Source organism: Apium graveolens, chromosome 11, assembly GCF_009905375.1.
Source record: "Apium graveolens cultivar Ventura chromosome 11, ASM990537v1, whole genome shotgun sequence".
Taxonomy (NCBI): domain Eukaryota; kingdom Viridiplantae; phylum Streptophyta; class Magnoliopsida; order Apiales; family Apiaceae; genus Apium; species Apium graveolens.
Window position 1 is genome coordinate 166,636,697 of NC_133657.1, and position 19,274 is coordinate 166,655,970.

Sequence of the window (19,274 nt, forward strand, 5' to 3'; positions counted from 1 at the left end):
AGTACAAGGCACCTTCAAGGTCAACACTTAATAATTCATGATAAGGTGAATAAAATTCAAGAAAACTTGATCCATCAAGATATGAATCTGAAATTTGATAAGAAAAGGTTTTTCCAACCTACCTTTAACAGAATTGCCTACATTGAGAAAACCCAAGAGAAGCAACAGTCTCAGATTGATGAAATTTTGAAGAATCAAGCTTCTCATCAAAATCAACTCAATGAGATCCAATCCTCAGTGGAATTGCTTGTCTCTCTTCTATTACCTGCTGATGCCAAAAAGGGGGAGAAAGTAATTAAGTCCAAATGCAAACTAATCAAGACACTGAAGGGAAAGGAAGATGGAAAAGATGATTCGGGAAACTCTGGAATGGGTGGAGGTCATGGTCAAGGTAAAAGTCTTTTATCAAGTAGAACTGGAATTACAAGTCAAAGAACAAGTTCTGATACTGGGAGAAGAATAACTTCTGATACTGGTAAAAGAATAAGTTCTGATGAACATCTGGAACTTGATGAGGAGATTTCAAGACAGTTATTTCTGAAAGAAAATCCAGGAATGGAATTTGAGAGTCTAAAGGAAGAAGAAGCTAGACTTAAGTTAGAAAAAGTCAACTCCAAATCTGAAGCTTTTGTTGTTGAAAAGAAAATTCCTAAGGCTAAAGGCATTGTGATAAAAGAAAGGGTAAATCCTGAGGCAACCAAGGCCAAATCACAAATGCAGATAGATCCAAGGTCTAAGGGAAAAGAAAAAGTTGGTGAACCTGTAAAGGTTTATGTGCCTCCTATGGATGAAGAAATATCTGTTGAAGATGCTAATTTTACTCTGGTTTCAAAGAAGATTTATCAAACAACCTCTGACATGGCTCAAGTTGTTCAGAGTCAAGATATAGTAAGTTCTGATATAACACTGAAGCAAGCAACCTCTGACATAGCTCAAGTTAGCTTGATATCAGAAGATAAGTTAAAGGAAACCTTTGACATTGCTCATGTTAAATCCTCAAAGTTCCTCCTACTAGGATTCACTAAAGCTAAACAGACTCAACCTTTGAAGACTGCAGCAAGTGGTTTTGAAGCAAGAGTTGTTACAGGAAAGGAAGCAAGAGATAAATCTGGATTGGGTAGTGCTGATGAAAGAAGAGTGCAGAATACAACCAATGATCCAACTTCCTTAAGTGAACCAGGTGTTGGAGCAACTCCTGAAAGATTGAATCAGCTTGAATCTGTACAGATGGTTTACCATACCTTCTTGAAAGAACACATCTTGTTATATTTCATGACAGATAGAAGGGTTTACCACATAAGGGAGAATGCTATACCACTGAAGTATTTTGAGGAACTAGAACATGTTTTATTCTTACTTCAAGTGAAGAACAGATTAACAGAAAGTGCTGCAAATTATTTGAAAACTCAGATTTAGAGACAGAAGAAGCTTTATTCTGTAAAGTCTGACAACACATACTGTCCCAAGTATAGAGATCACAAGGGTGATAATGTTAAGATGAAGCCTAACTCTGCTAAGATTATAACTACCTTTCTAGGTTATAAGGCTGTAGAATTCAATCTTGAGTCTGACAAGGCATATTTGATCAGACTGGATCAGGACATAAGGAAAGCCAGAATAAATGATCTCAGGGCTGCTATCTTTCAAATTGGTGAAGATACAGTTGAATTGAAGAATGCAAAAAAGAGGATGATTGATGAACTTAAATATGATGAAAGATGTTTGTTAAAGAATTATCTCAGAATAACTCCTGACATCAAAGAGATCAGTAATTGAAGCCAAGTCAAGATCTACAACTGCTCAAATTCTGATGTGTATACAGACTAAAGCTGTTATCAGAAGTTAAAGTTGGTAAAGCTTTAAGGACTGTAAGTTGTAGTTATCTAGTCAAATTCTCATGCATTTGTACTTAATGTTTTTGACATCATCAAATATCTGTTAAACTTGTATATTATGCTAATTTACAAGTTGGGGGAGATTGTTAGATATATTTGATAATGTCATGTCTAATATGATTTGTGTTTAGTTTTCAGATCTTACTTAAACAGGACAAATCAGTAATTAACTGGAAATCAGCACTTATACTGAAGTCAGAACTTAAGTGGTCAGAACTTTAGTTATCAGGAGATATTTATCAGGAGATAATATCAGGATTTAAGGAGACTTTCAGATAAGGAAGGCGGTTGATTGAAAGGAAAGAAGATCAAGACAAACGCAAGAAGAGATATGCATGAAGAAAGAATTCTATGAAGAATAGAATACTTGGAAGAAAAGATATCTGATTGATATATTTTAGGAAGCAGAATTATATTCCATATCAATTAGCGATTATCTTGTAACTGTGTAGTATATAAACACACACATAGGGTTTACACTATAAGTGTTATAATTATCGAGAATAATATTCATTATAACCCTAGCAGCTCTCGTGATATTTGTTCATCACTGAGAGAGGACAATTCCATATTATAACAGAGTTTATTATATTGAATAAAGTTTGTTTTTTGTTACTTGAGTTCTTTAATTCGATTTGATTGTGATAAACACTGTATTCAACCCCCTTCTACAGTGTGTGTGACCTAACAAGTGGTATCAGAGCAGATCTGTTAACACACAAACAGTTTAAGATCCAAAAACAATCATGTCTGAAGCAGAAACTCCAACCAAGTCCACCAAAACTGAAGAACCTCCAAAGACTCAAATCCATAGTCGATATGAGACTATTAGAGTTCCTATACTGAAACCATCTGAATATCCCATATGGAAGGTGAGGATGTCTATATTTCTGGAAGCTGCAGATCCAGAATATCTTGACAGAATCAATGAAGGACCACACAAGCCAACCAAACTCGCAGTTGCAGTTGCAGGTGAAGCAGCAAAGTCTATGCCAAAGGAGAAGAGTGATTACACTGCTAAAGATATCGCATCAATTGCTAAGGATGCTAAGGTACGACACTTGCTGCATAGTGCCATTGATAATATAATGTCAAATAGGGTAATTAACTGCAAGACTGCAAAGGAGATATGGGATATCTTGGAGACAAGATGCCAGGGAACTGATTCAATTAAGAAGAACAGGAAGACTATACTCACTTAAGAGTATGAACACTTTGACTCAAAGCCTAATGAGTCATTGACTGATTTATATGACAGATTTGTCAAACTCTTGATTGATTTATCACTAGTTGATAAGGAATATGATCTTAAAGATTCAAACCTTAAATTCCTGTTAGCTCTTCCTGAAAGTTGGGATTTGAAGGCCACAATTATAAGAGACAACTATAATCTTGAAGAAACAACTCTTGATGAAATTTATGGGATGCTCAAGACTCATGAACTTGAGATGGAACAAAGAAGCAAGAGGAAAGGAGGAAAGTCAAGAACAGTTGCTCTTAAGGCTGAGGAGGAATCCCCCAAAGTAGCTACCTCAAGGAAAGGTAAGGGAAAAGCTCTCATCACAAAATCTGATACTGAGTCATCAAGTTCTGATAGTGATGTTTTGGACGATCAAAAGTCTGCACTTATTTATTCCAAGGGACTCGATGTCCACTTGCGAAACATTAAATACCTCGAACTTTTATTGAAACGATTTCCTAAGATCGTATTTCCTCAACTAGATTTAATTACTCGAATAACAAATATTATTTCATTGTTCATTTATTCTAGGAGAAGTATTCTCCAACGATTATTTATTTCAAACCCGATTTATTATTAAAGATTACTTTAAATTACTTAAACATAAATTAGTTGAGGAATATTATTTCAAATATTCTTTTAAAGTATAATTATTCGAGGTTTAATTATTTAACGATTAATATTTAATTATTAATTATTTATTAAATAATTTATTATGATTTAAAGATCATAAATTTGATTTAAAATACTTTCTGATTTTCGGAAAAACATTCCAATAATTTCAAATCGTCGGGGAATATTATCTCGAATTATTTTAAATATATTGAATATAGTTTCTGTTAGATATATTTGAGAATGTCATGTCTAATATGATTTGTGTTTAGTTTTCAGATCTTACTTAAACTGGACAAATCAGTACTTAACTGGAAATCAGCACTTATACTGAAGTCAGAACTTAAGTGGTCAGAACTTAAGTTAAGGAGACTTTCAGATAAGGAAGGCGGCTGATTGAAAGGAAAGAAGATCAAGATAAACGCAAGAAGAGATATGTATGATTAATAGAATACTTGGAAGAAAAGATATCTGATTGATATATTTTAGGAAGCAGAATTATATTCCATATCAATTAGAGATTATCTTGTAACTGTGTAGTATATAAACACAGACATAGGGTTTACACTATAAGTGTTATAATTATCGAGAATAATATTCATTGTAACCCGAGCAGCTCTCGTGATATTTGTTCATCACTGGGAGAGGACAGTTCTATATTGTAACAGAGTTTATTATATTGAATAAAGTTTGTTTTCTGTTACTTGAGTTCTTTAATTCGATTTGATTGTGATAAATACTGTATTCAACCCCCTTCTACAGTGTGTGTGACCTAACCGTTTCAAAAGAAACTCTCCCTTATTTACTTATCTGTTGACAACGGTCAACTCACATCCTTAGTACTTCCTCCGAAAGCTTTCGGAAGTACATATATATATATATATATGAGGTAAAACTGTGCCTATCAACAAGCAAAATACTTGGGGAACTTCGATATAGTTCGATAATTTCAAGTATATGATAGGATTCTTAAAAGGACAAGGAAGGGTAGAGATCCAGTACTTCGTGGACTGGGGAGACTGCCATATTAATTTTTCGTATGAGAAGGTACCATGTGTACTGAAGGACATACGAAGTACGCAAAATATACCCGGGTGGAATGGGGAAGCATATAAAGCCCAAATGCGGCTTGGGTGACAACCAGGATGTTAGGAAGTCGTCCCTCTACATGTAGAAAAGGTTATTGTTACCGTTATACGACTGATCATCGTATCTCGGGGGCTCCAGTGAATGTCCTAAATTCTTCCAATTGGAATTTTGATGCAATACCGTAACCCAAGCCTAGGTGATGGGTTTACCATTAAGGTATTTACAGGATAATAAATCCACTAAATAATTGTTTTCGAAAGAAGGTGTGTATCACCAAAAAAAACTACTTTGAGTAAATACATGTCCTTATACGGATTAATATAATTTCTTTAACAGTCTTTTCATCCTGTTGATTATTATTGATGAGCATTATTGCTCACTCTTGCTTTCTTATAAATGTCACAACACAACAGATTACCAGTATGCCGGCGTGGGACTTAGTCACTTGAAATCATGGGGAGAATCCCTTACTGCTTTGTCTCAGGTGGACCAGAGTATCCTGATAGGTATAAAATATTATTAGTAATTATTGTAACTTCATGTAGAGGTTACGAATATTTGCTTAAGATCCTGTAAAGTACATTTAAGTATAATAAAAGAAGATTACATCTTGTACATCGTTTCTAAGGCTATAACTTGTGTGTGTGCGTGAGATTGGGGTCTGTTGGATTATTGAATCAATACAGGTTATACATGAGTGAAGGATGGCGTGACGACCCAGATTCCTGACCCCGAATCTGGGGGCGTTACAAATACACCCCCTTAATAGTTTCCAAAGAAAATGAAATTTACAAAGAATAGAAGTCGATTTGTGTTAAGAACAAAGTTTATAGAGAATAGAAGTCAATTTATGTCAGGTAAGTACCAAAATTTGGTACTTTGGTATTTTTAGCACCAAATTATATATAGTTTCGCTTATTAATAAAGAATATAGATTTCTTAACTTTCATGTCCAAAAAAAATATAAAGAATTGGTTGGGACGGAGGTATTATAAAAGATAACAGGCATAGACTTGGGCCAGAATGGTGGTACTGATCAGCTCTCTTCTTTTCCTTGGACACTTCATTATTTAACTAGAATCCTTTTCACGATTTTTAATGCAAGAGTTGGGCCTGCTGCACTGGAGATGCTCCAAGGGTCTGTATAAAAGAAATCCTCATCGGTATGTGAATTCTGTTATGTATTAATAGATGACTCTTAGCCTTTCATATGGTTATCTTAATTACTAGCAACCTTTGCCTCTCCATTTTCCTTGTAACATCCATTCTACTAGCCTATATAAGGCTTGCTTGTACTTTGTTTATGATATAGAATAACAAGATGATCTCTTTCATTATTATCCAGTTCTCTCTCAATCTCTTATATATATATATTATATATAACACGTTATCAACACGATTTGCTTATAAAATAAGGAGATCAGTTTTACTTAAGTGTTTAAAGGAGATCATCAAAGTGTAAATAGGTGTTGGAAATTCAAGAAGAAGAAGGATTCTATGAAAATTTATTATTTAAGTTTGTCCGTGAGGTATGTACACTATTTTTTTTTAGTTTACTTCGTTTCACTTGCAATAAGATGATCTTTATATGTTTATTATATGTCCGATTCTCGTATATTTTGTATCTGATTCATTATCCATCGAAATTTATTGAGCTTATTCTCGTTGTAAAGGAATTTATTGAGCTTCTTTGTGTTTTTCCAAAATCTGCTTATATGTATGTCAAAATCTGCATTTTGTGTAATCTGATTCTATGATTCAAGGTGATATGCAGTAACTTCTAAACTTCATAGTAAGTTAAATACTTGTTCAAATATTATGAGCCATACCATTATGGAAAGATTCCGGAATTTTATACATTTTTCGTGTTTTATACTTTTTCAGATAAAATCATCTTCATAGAGTAAATTGGTATTCTTTGAAACTGATCAGATTTGACTTTATCATAATTAGCCATTTTGTACGATATTTGATTTGAGATATTGGATCAATATGTTTCATCTTTGTTTGCTTTAATAGTTCCCACCTTCCTTGCTTTAATATTGAGGTAAATTATAAAGGTGAAAATGGGTGCAACGTGTTAAGATGCTACATATACAGTAGATTGCATTCAATGTACCATTAGATTGAATTCAATGCACCATCATCATGTTATATTATCATGCATTTTTAAATATTAATGCATATGTGTTTTCCTCGCATATTTTAAATATTGAATGAATGTGCTTATTATAAAAGCGTTAACGAAGCATGCACATGAAAGGGAACCAACTTGAGATACAGTAGAAATTCATGGGCATGAATATAAATTCATGGCCATGAATTTATTCTAATTTTATATTATGTTTATTATACATGTGAAATATGAAATTTTGGTGAACTTCTATATTAAAATATATCATTATCTTGATATTAATGTGTATTACCCTCTCCTTTTAGTAATCAAAATGTCGAATCTTACAAAGCTTGAATTCAACGCACTTCATGTTATCGGAAAAAATTATTTGTCTTGGATTCTTGATGCTGAAATCTATCTTAGTGCAATGAGCCTCGGTGACACTATAAAAGAGGGAAATAAAACCTCCGAACAAGATAAGGCAAAAGCAATGATATTTCTTCGCCACCACCTTGATGAAGGATTGACTATTAAAGATCCCTCAACACTTTGGAAGAATCTTAAAGAAAGATATGACCACCAAAAACAGTGATACTTCCTAAAGCTCTCTATGATTGGCTACACTTGCGATTGCAAGATTATAAAAATGTGAGTGAGTATAATTCTGCCATGTTTAAGGTTACATCTCAATTGAAATTATGTGGCGAGAATATCACCGATAAAGATATGTTGGAAAAAACATATTCCACTTTCAATGCAAATAATATGCTCTTGCAACAACAATATCGTGAACGTGGATTCATAAAATATTATGAGCTGATTTCTGTTTTGCTTCTTGCTGAACAAAACAATGAACTTTTGCTGAAAAATCATCAAGCACATCAAATTGGCTCAACACCATTCCCTGAAGTGAACGCGGTGACTAATAATGAATATAGAGATAATAAAACAGTTGGACGTGGACGTGGACGTGGGCATGGACGTGGACGTGCCCGTGGTCATGATTTTGTGCATGGTAGAGGCCGTAATCAACAAAATCCCCCCAACTTTAAAAGAAAGCCTTACTACCAGAAACAGACAATAAATAAAAATCTGAGGGTAGTATGATGGCTAAAAGGGTTGAAAGTACTTGTAGTCGATGTGGAATGAAAGGTCACTGGAGAAGTACATGTCGTACCTCCAAGCACTTTGCTGACCTATATCAAGCATCTTTAAAGAATGTTGAAACTAATTTCACCGAACAGAATGATCTAGTTGATCCTTTGGCCTTTACTTACATGGAAGTTGGTGATTTCTTTGAAGATGTTGATGTGAATATGCCTAAATTTGGTGGTGATGAGCCTAAGAATAACTAAACAAGGCCTTACATTGACTTTTGAACTATGATAATCATCCTTATCAGTTGCTTATATAATTTTCTTTTCGATACTGAAGTACTTGAGATATTCTACCTCTACTTCTAATTTTATTTTTTCGTGAAGAAATATGCCCAGCAGCCTCTCATCATGTGTTATAAAAAATAAGGAATCTTTTTGTTTGGCGAATAGTGCAACAATACATACAATTTTGAAAAATAAAGCATATTTTTCACATCTAATATTAGCCAAAGCTAATATAAATACAATATCAGGTGCATCAGATATAATTGAAGGCTCCGGAAGAGCAAGTATAGTGCTACCCAATGGTACATGTTTATTGATTAAAAATGTAATGTTTTCCACCCGATCGAAAAGAAATCTTTTGAGCTTTAAAGATATATGCCACAATGACCATCATATTGAGACGATAAATGAACGTGATGATGTATATTTATGTATCACGACTATAGTCTCAGGGAGGAAACATGTGATAGAAAAACTCCCATCACATAATTCCGGATTATATTATACTTTCATAAATCCAGTTGAATCGCACATGACTATTAATACAAGATCTGTTGACCCGAGAAATTTTACTATATGGCATGATCGTTTAGGCCATTCGGGTTCAACAATGATGCGAAGAATTATTGAAAATTCAAATGGACATCCACTCAAAAATAAAATTGTTCCATTGTCCAAAGATTTTTCATGTGTTACTTGTATTCAAGGAAAAATTGATAACAAAACCATCTCCTGTGAAAGTTGCCATTGAATGCCATTTCAGTACTTTGTGGTACTCATTGATGCATCAACAAGATGGTCACACGTTGGTTTATTGTCCACTCGTAATATGGCTTTTGCACGACTCCTTGCTCAAATAATTCGATTGCGAGCACAATTTCCTGATTATAATATAAAGAAAATAAGATTGGACAAAGAAGGAGAATTTACATCCCAATCTTTTAAATATTATTGTATGTCTATTGGGATTGAAGTGGAGCATTCTGTTGCCCACACACACTCAAAATAGTCTTGCTGAGTCTTTCATTAAAAGGCTACAATTAATTACGAGACTATTACTTATGAGAACAAATTTACCAACTACTTCCTGGGGACATGCAATATTACATGCGGCTTCTTTAGTCCGGTTTAGACCGACTTCTTATCATAAATATTCCCCAATGCAACTGGTAAATGGTCAAGAACCAAATATCTCTCACTTGAAATTTTTTGGGTGTGCAGTTTATGTTCCAATAACCCCTCCCCAACGAATAAAAATGGGACCCCAAAGAAGATTAGAGGTATATATTGGATTTGATTCTCCCTCCATTATAAAATATTTGGAGCCCAAGACTGGAGATTCATTCACGGCAAGATTTGCCAATTGTCAATTGATGAGACACTTTTTCCTGCATTAGGGGGAGATAAGACAAAATTTGAAAAATAAAAGCAAGAAATTTTGAGGAATGCAGTATCCCTGTCTTATTATGATCCTCGAATAAATCAATGTGAACTTGAAGTTCAAAAGATTATCCACCTACAAGAAGTCGCAAATAGATTTTCTGATGCATTTACTGATGTCAAGAATGTGACAAAGTCACATATACCAGCTGTTAATGTTCATTGTAATATTATACTTCCCGAAGAAGATAATAAAATCATGCTAGCAACTAAGTCTAAAGCACGCCAGAAGTGTGGTAGACCTATTAGATCCAATGATAAAATTCCAAGAAAAATAAGAAAACTTGATAAGAAAGTTGGAACATCAATGACATCATAAATTTGATCACTGAAGAGACGTCTTCTAAGGATGATCAAACACCTGAAATTGTTGATAATGAAGAGACCTCAATAAATTATGTCATTTCAGGAAATAGGTGGAACAAAAAAGAAATTGTCATGGATGATATATTTGCATATGCAGCTGCACTTGACATTTCTGAGGAAATCGAGGATCATGAGCCTAGATCGATCTATGAATGTAAAAGAAGAAATGATTGGCCAAAATGGAAAGAAGCTATTGAAGCAGAATTGAAATCACTTGAAAAACGCCAAGTTTTTGGACCTATTGTCCAAACACCTACAGGTGTAAACCCGTTAGATATAGATGGGTATTTGTGCGTAAAAGAAAAAAAATGAAATTGTGAGATACAAGGCACGCCTTGTTGCTCAAGGCTTCTCACAAAGACCGGGAATCGATTAGGAGAAAACTTATTCCTCGGTAATGGATGCAACAACATTCAGATTTTTGATAAGTTTATCATTCTAGAAGGGCTCCGAATGAATTTAATGGATGTTGTGACTACCTACTTGTATGGGTCACTCGATAGTGACATTTACATAAAGATCCCTGATGGATTAAAAATGCCTGAAGTATATAGTTCAAGACCCCGAGAGATTTACTCAATTAAATTACAAAGATCATTATACGGATTGAAACAATCAGGTCATATGTGGTACAATCGTCTCAGTGAATATATTTTGAAAGATGGATATACTAATAATGTAATATGTCTATGTGTTTTTATTAAAAGGACAAAATTGAGGTTTACTATCATTGTAGTATATGTTGATGATTTAAACATCATTGGAACTCCAGATGAACTCCATGAGACGATTGGATATTTGAAAAGAGAGTTTGAAATGAAGGATTTGGGTAAAACAAAACTCTGCCTTGGTTTTCAAATTGAGCATTTATCTAAGGAATCTTTGTCCACCAGTCTTTATATATTGAAAATATTCTTAAATGGTTTATTATGGATAAGGCATATCCTGTGTGTACACCCATGATTGTACGATCATTAGAAAAGAATAAGGATCCATTCTGCCCAAGAGAAAAAGGAGAAGAAATTCTCGATCCTGAAGTACTATATCCAAGTAAACTAAAACATGTTTTATTATACATGTTTTGACATAATTATAAATTAAGAGCGTGTTAATCTTGAAGTTTCAAAATGATAATTTTATTTAATCCCCACTAACCTATTCTATAAAGTTCTAACTAATTTTGCAGGCGGAAAGTGATAGGGAATCAAAAATTGAATAAACTAAGTGGAGATTTTCTTTTGCTATGAATTTAATTGTTGAAGACAATTTTTAACGAGGCAGCATCACGTGCAAGGAATGATGATAAAAGAAATTCAGCAGATTTCTTTACAAAGGCATTTCCTACCACTCCATTCGAGAAATTAGTACACATAATCAGGATGTGCAGACTTCAAGATCTATGTTGATATTCATAGTCATGTCAAAATGAGGGGATATATAATACGCTCATTATTACACGTGCTTAACACATATACTCTTTTTCGGTTTTTTCAGAGGATTTTTCCTAGTAAGGTTTTAACGAGACATGGTGTTCTTATGAGTCATCTAAGGGGGAGTGTTATATATTAATAGATGACTCATAGATGACTCTTAACCTTTCATATTTCATTATTATCTATTTCTCTCCATCTCTCTTATATATATTATATATAACAACTACTTTCTTTTTGCGCTGATGAATTCACAATTTTACTATGGACAAAGGGAATAAAATATGTTAAAAATGCGGAGAAAATAATGTAGATAGCCCGATGGAAACAATATTCAAGATTGAACAAAACAATATATCACTACCTCAATATCACTGTCCAAATTCTTGCAACAAAAAAATCTCAATAGTTGGGTCTCTCTCTCTTTTAATGGAAAAATCAGGGTATGGCCTAGATGGAATATACAGATCACTCAGGCCACCACTAAACCTCCCTAAAAACTCAAACATCTCCATGACATCTTTTCTCTTTCGTAACATCTCTTCATACCCTCATCACCCTGCAGTTATTGACTCCAACTCTAACCAAACTCTCACTTTCTCTCAACTCAACTCCACTGTTTCCAAGCTCTCACGTGGCTTACAACAACTTGGTGTCAAGAAAAATGATGTAGTTCTGATTTTTTCGCCAAATTCACTTCTCTTCCCTGTTTGTTTCTTTGGGATCATTAATGCTGGAGCTATTGCCACAACTGTCAACCCTAGTTACACTTCTCAAGAGGTAGCAAAACAGGTTCAAGATTGTAACCCTAAAGTTATTTTTACTGTTTTTGAGCTGTTTGATAAGGTTAAAGAGTTCGGTTTGCCTGTTGTGATAATAGGTTTTGATCAAAATGTGAATAAAATGGATTCTAGAATTGTGTTGTTTGATGATTTGTTTAGGAATGATGGGTCTTTGTTGTTTCCGGTTGATGTTTCGGGTGATGACACTGCTGCTTTGTTGTATTCTTCGGGTACTACTGGGATTAGTAAAGGCGTGGTATTGAGTCATAGGAATTTTATTGCTGCTGCTTTGATGGCTTGTAGTGATTTGGATTTGATGGGGGAGTTGAGTAGTGTGTTTTTGTGCATTGTGCCTATGTTTCATGTCTTTGGACTTTGTGTTATTACTTATGCTCAATTGCAAAGGGGAAGTACGATTGTGACAATGGCGAAATATGATTTGGAAGTGCTTTTGAGGACGGTTGAGAGGTATAAGGTTACACATACATGGATTGTGCCTCCGATTGTGCTTGCGTTGGCGAAGTATAATGGGGTTGAGAAATTTGACTTGTCGTCTTTGAAGCAAATTGGTTCCGGTGCTGCTCCGTTGGGTAGAGAGTTGATGCAAGAATGTGCTAAGAAATTTCCGCAAGCGTTGGTTATGCAGGTTTGTTTGCTGTATTATGGATATTTATATCAGCCCAGTTTATGATTTTCACATCGTTTCTTAGATCAGTGTGAAAGTTCTTAATTTAATATTAAAATCTGTCCATATTTTCAGATTATTATTTTAAATATTTACTCAGATGTGATAACATAATAATTTTGTGCTTGGATCAAATATGATGCAATTCTGTTTAATTGCAATCCACTTGTGCTGGGATTTTTGGCAATTTGCATATGGTCAAGGTCAGCTGTGCACCTGTTTTATGAGGTTACAATCTATAAAAAATGACTGGTTCTGTTAAAACTTCTTCGTATAGATGGAGCGGTGGCCATTGACACTTTTGCTTTCCCCTTCTCTCCCCTGTTTTTCCATTCTTCAAAGGCCAGTAACTTGCTGGTATTTTGCATTCTGTATCAAAGATCTATTTTGTATGTTATCAAATTCTAATATATTAATCAAAGATCTAGTTTATCTGTGTCTACAAACTTATTTCTCTTAATTGAAAGTGTTTAACCATGGTTTGAATAACTTTACAAACAATTTGTTTCCATAGAATTGCTATGTATGTGCATAACCATTAATGGAAATAATCACCTGTGTTTGGTACATTAGAACCGGTTATATAGTATTGAATTCCCTTTAAACACTGAGGTTGGACCTGTATCTTCTCCAGATATCTGGATTGAAAATTAGAATATGTGTATAAGGAAACACTTAAGGATACAAACAAGCTAGAAAAACTGGTCCTCTAGCTTGGACTACATAAGCTTACTCTTGTTCAAATAAATCAAAATTCCAATCAGAACTCAAATGCATAAAGTTGTAGCGGTGTTTTCTTTGTGAGGGTGTTAAAGCATATGAAATTTCTGTCAAGAAATTCTCTTTTATTTGTAGTACATTGTATGAATTATAGTTTCTGGTAAATTCAAAATTTGTTTTGTAACACCTCAGTTCACATCGAAGAAATTTTGGGACTTCTGTTCTGTTTACGGGTAAAGTACTACTAATATTTGTAACAACAAATCATCTACCCAAGCATTTGGGACAGTAGGCTTCTGCTTATTTCAGACTCGTCCCGATTTCGAAAAAGGCTCGGGATTTGACCGGGATTGTCACATACGGGCAAAGCACTACTACTATTTGCATCAACAAATCATGAACTTTTGGAGGCCTATTATGGGCTAGTTGTTCATCTAAGTTTGCTGCATTTGGGACAGTAGACTTCGACTTATTTCGAACTCGAAGTCGGGACTTGACCAGGTTGCGAAAAAAGCTCGGGATTTGACCCGGGTTGTCACATGTTTAGTGGCTATCCATATGTGTGCTTGATTCTCCTGTAGAGAATACCCTACGGTTGTCATATTGTGAATAGAGTCTATATTGGTTGCTAATTGGATAGATAGAGAGACTTAGAATTTCTTGTTCCTTTGACAAAAGTATTTTCCTTGCTTGTTCCGTAGTTTGTAGCAATGTCTTTTGATAAGCTTTTAGTAATCTAAAACTCTGTTCATTCAGGGTTATGGTATGACGGAAACGACTGCAGTAGTGTCTGTGGAGAGTCAGCTTGGAGGTCCTCGACATACTGGTTCAGCAGGAATGCTTGTTCCTGGAGTGGAATGCCAAATTGTGAGTGTGGATACACTTGAGCGTCTTCCTCCTAAGCAGTTGGGTGAAATATGTGTTAGGGGACCTAACATCATGCAAGGTAAGCTTTCAATTATATATTGTCTTACTATCAAGTGTCTAGAGAATCTTTAAAACAACAATTAAATCTCTTGTTCATCTCCTTACAGTGAAAGTAAATGTTAGCATGTGTTGGACGGTATGAGAGTTGTCGCTGCATACAAATTATTACTTATACTAATAGTAGCATTACTGAATATACAATCAAATCAAATGGCTAGTCTACTATGAAATTTCCGGTTACTTATTCCCTGAAAGATATCTCAAAACTGTAGGAATTGATTTCCCAATCAGCCAAACACATATCCATTCTTTAATTTATCAGTGTGTCTTACCACCATTCAACTTCCTTTATTTCCTGCTAGAGTAATTATTTCTTTTTTAGGTGTTTAAGGATTTGTTGTAACAGCCCGTGCTTCCCGCGTTATTAATTCTAAATCGAAACTAAAGTAAAATACAATTTTAATTTACTCCAGAATTAAGTTTTCGAAATTCAATGATATCCGACTCGAATCTTAGAAAAAACCTGAAATATTAAAAGAATGAGCTGTGAAGTCCAGTAAGCAACTACCGTCCAACGGTTCAAAATAATATTTTATTTTATTTTCAAAAACGCAGTTTAGACATGTATCACAAAGATCACATAAAATCACGCATATATTCGATAACAACTTGAACAAAGATGCATACCATATAATCTATAACAATTATCAAAGCGAAATACACCAGACATTCTATAATACACATAATCAAAATTCTTTTCAAAATCCAACGGTTCTAAATTACGGTCGCACTATGGCAGCGACACGGCTCTAAATTCGATATCTCGTTAAGACAAACTCAACAAGGCATTTATGTGTTCCAGAACGCGCGTAACTAATTTCATATTGTCACACCATCTAGTGACCGGATTCTATGATTCGATGCATAATCTAAAACTGAGGGATTCTGAGAACAAATTCTTTTCTTATTAATCACATATCGATATCTTAATTACGACAACAAATCAAATAGCTATGAACATGTAATCAAACGTACATAATACGTTACACAATAAATACGAAGCAACGAATAATCACTTACAGAACACGTAGGCAAATAAGTAATACAGAGCAACGGGAAGTTACTTAACCTGAGTTACGCAAACAAATAATCCATGTTATGACACATATCCAATACCTTGCATACCATCAAACACGAAACATCTAAAATTTCGATCTTCTCCATGATTCCAATTCTGATCAGATCTTTTATTGCCCTTTTGACACTGTAAACGACGTTTTCTTGGAAAACACAAAACATGAAAACTGAAGAAAATGAAAAGTCCCTTCCGAAAAGTTCAGAATCAACGAATTATAACTTAATGAATTTTCTACGAATTTTACAAGACTGCTGATTGTTATCAGAAAAAACCCTACGAATTTTAACAATAAAAACGAGGAAGACGAATATGGTGTATTTATAATGTTACAAAACCCTATTTCTTAATCTACAGTTATCCATCTTAAAATCCGATCCAAATTTTAGACTCATTAATCTAATTCAATTTAAATCCTAATCTATAACAAAAAAATTCTTTTTTTCTATTATTCTATTATGATTATAATTTTAAAAATTACGGGATATTAATTTGTTCTTGAATTTTTTTAACGAGTGACTTTCGTTTTATACAAAGGTTTTAGTCTGCGAAAATTCCTCATATGTTATTATCCTTTTTTTCTATGACAACCATAACATGTTGCTAATATTATCATTCCATTATCAGGTTATTTTAACAATCCACAAGCTACAGAGCTTACTATAGATAAACAAGGCTGGCTGCACACAGGCGACCTTGGTTATTTTGATGAGGAAGGACTACTATATGTTGTTGATCGAATTAAAGAGCTCATCAAGTACAAAGGATTTCAGGTAAGAATCGACTATGAACTGTTCTACAAAACATGATTGTTGCTTGGGTTTGATACCTTACAAAATTGGATGGAAGGTGCTGGAGGAGAAAAGAAATAGAAAAGTAACGAAGATGAGGAACTTATTAAATTAGTTATATACAATCTTAATTGTATGTAAGAGTATTTGTATTATCTTTTAGAAATTTTATATTTTTTGATAGTCATTAATTGGGAATTTAAGTAACTAGTTTGGTATCATCCTACATTAATCAGACTTAGAATTTTATGAATTGCGATTTGAAAATTTGAGGATATAAATTTGTTTAACCTATACCCTGCGAGAAGATTGCAGAGATAGGTCTCCCCTGCTTTTAGCTCTTTCTTAACCTTGTCAGCGTAAAAAAGGAAGCTAAAAGTAGTAAGTGATTCAGACATATTGGCTATTGCCTTACATCCTCGGATTTGGGTCATTTGATTAACTTGTAAGGAATCAGGGAAATTTCTGACAAAACCGTGGTGTTGCTTTGGTTTTTTGTAGTTAATCCCATAGCTCGTCTATGCACTTCCCCGGTTCCAGCACCTCTCTAACTGATTAGGATTAATGTGCTAGGTACATCAAGATAACTTATGGATATTAAGGACCCTTCTTTTGTTACTTTAACGGATGACTCTTTTTATAGAAATTTTGATCTGTATCTTTGAGCTGGTGTGATTGTTCAGCTGCTGCAGTCCCTGAATATGGCACTGATGTACGTTGGAAGCCTTCTGTAGTTTATGTTTTTGGTATGCAGGATTCTTAAAGTAAAACTTTGGAAGCCTTCTGTGTAAAAGTCCTCCCAAATTGAGAAAGTCTCCGAGTATAAAAACTGGAATTTGATGAGCATACAAAATTATAAGAAAATGTGAATGCATCTGTTAAGTGTAATGCATTCACTTAATAGTGTCAGTTACATTATAGTCAGACTTTCAGTAGGGCTGAAAACATTAGTCTATTGTATCAGTTTCCTATTAGTGAACTCGGGATTTGTAGCCTCTTATTGTATCAATGCAGTTGAATTAGATACTTCTAGGGGTTGGCCAGCTAATTTAATTTTCCCTAGCGGCTGTTCAAGTTATTTTTATGCATAGTTGTTTGTGTACATAGCGGCTCTACATTGATGTTCATGATATTTTGAGAATTTTCAAAAAGTTCCAATTATGATTGTAATCCATTTTGTGGTATGTTTCTTGATTCTTCTTGTTAGGTTGCACCAGCAGAGCTTGAAGGCCTACTCGTGTCTCACCCAGACATATTAGACGCTGTAGTCATCCCGTAAGTCGCCTCAATGTTCTCTCAAATATAAAATGTTTGGTTCTTTTAGGCACATGAGAATCTCTAAATTATGAACAATGAAGTAGGTGTTTATTTGGAATCTACTCCTTTTAGGTTTCCTGATGCTGAAGCTGGTGAAGTCCCAAGTGCACATGTTGTCAGAGCTCCCAACAGTTCACTAACTGAAGAAGATGTCAAGAAATTTATCTCAGAGCAGGTTAAATGCAACAATCTCTCAAAATTCACAATACATTGTTTTTTAATGATAAAATAAAGAATTGAATAAATAATTGTTTTTCATCCAACTGTTGGTACTCATTTCTCATTTGTAAGATCTTTAATCTGACTCTGGTTGATGTTTTTTTGTGAGCAAGTTCATTACAAAGAAACTACACAGTACACGCACACATACCTCAACCGAGGCTCGCACCTCAACCTTTTTTTACCAAGAGAAGAGGGTCGTTACTAGGCTACAATGATAGCGGTCTCTAGTTTTTTTTTTGCTAAGTTAGGGGTCTCTGCTCTCTAGTTGATACTTGATGTAGTTAGTATTCTATGATTTTGTAAAGAAAGTTCCCTGCTTTTATCAACAAATTTATTAACAATCAATACGATATATTTTAACTGTGCAATTGTTTTTTCAGGTTGCGCCTTTCAAAAGATTGCGGAGGGTCACCTTTATAAAATCAGTGCCAAAGTCAGCTTCAGGGAAAATTCTCAGAAGAGAACTCGTTGAGCAAGTCCGAGCTAAAATCTAATTTATAGCATTTGCCTGAAAGACTAAATGAACCTACAAAAACATACCATCATACCTAAACTGAGATTTGGGTCACATATTTTGTTTAGCTGTTTCACATTTAGGCCAGTATGTTCAATAGTTTAACTTTCAAATTACGATTCCGCATAATTCGGCAAGTGGGATCAAGATTGGCAGGATTATAATACATTCAAGAGTCGATGAACTTTTAAATTTTAAGGTTCATATATATATACTCATTTGTCCTTGTGGTTCAAAAATGTTTCGTTTTGTCCCTTAGATACTGAAAATGTATCTTTTTACTTTTGTATGGAAAAAACTGATTTACGGGAAAAAATTGGTGCAAATCAAGCGGTACAAAGGTAAAAATATACGTTTTTGGGACTTAAAAATGAATTTTTTTAACCACAGAGGCATATGAATATATTTGTGCAGTATATTTGTGCAAACCTTAAGACTTAGAGCATTTTCAATGATAAAATATAAAATAGTGATTATTATAGTTATTTATCATCATTTTGTAAAATTTTAGCTAAGGGGTTTGATATATAGTCAAATCGTCTTATCTATATTTTGATTATGTAAAATTATACTGTGACACCCCCAAATCCGGGGTCATGATTGGATGTCAG

General features: G+C 34.1%; 1 protein-coding gene across 1 annotated transcript; it reads left to right on the forward strand.

Moving 5' to 3' along the window:
- The first annotated feature begins 11,926 nt into the window (after nt 1-11,926).
- LOC141697975 (putative CoA ligase CCL7) lies at nt 11,927-18,902 on the forward strand. The gene is made up of 6 exons (XM_074502565.1): nt 11,927-12,998; nt 14,514-14,703; nt 16,447-16,592; nt 17,818-17,885; nt 18,000-18,102; nt 18,530-18,902. The coding sequence occupies exons 1-6, from the start codon at nt 12,000-12,002 to the stop codon at nt 18,641-18,643; spliced, it is 1,620 nt and encodes a 539-aa protein (XP_074358666.1). The 5' UTR covers nt 11,927-11,999; the 3' UTR covers nt 18,644-18,902.
- Nucleotides 18,903-19,274: the final 372 nt, after the last annotated feature.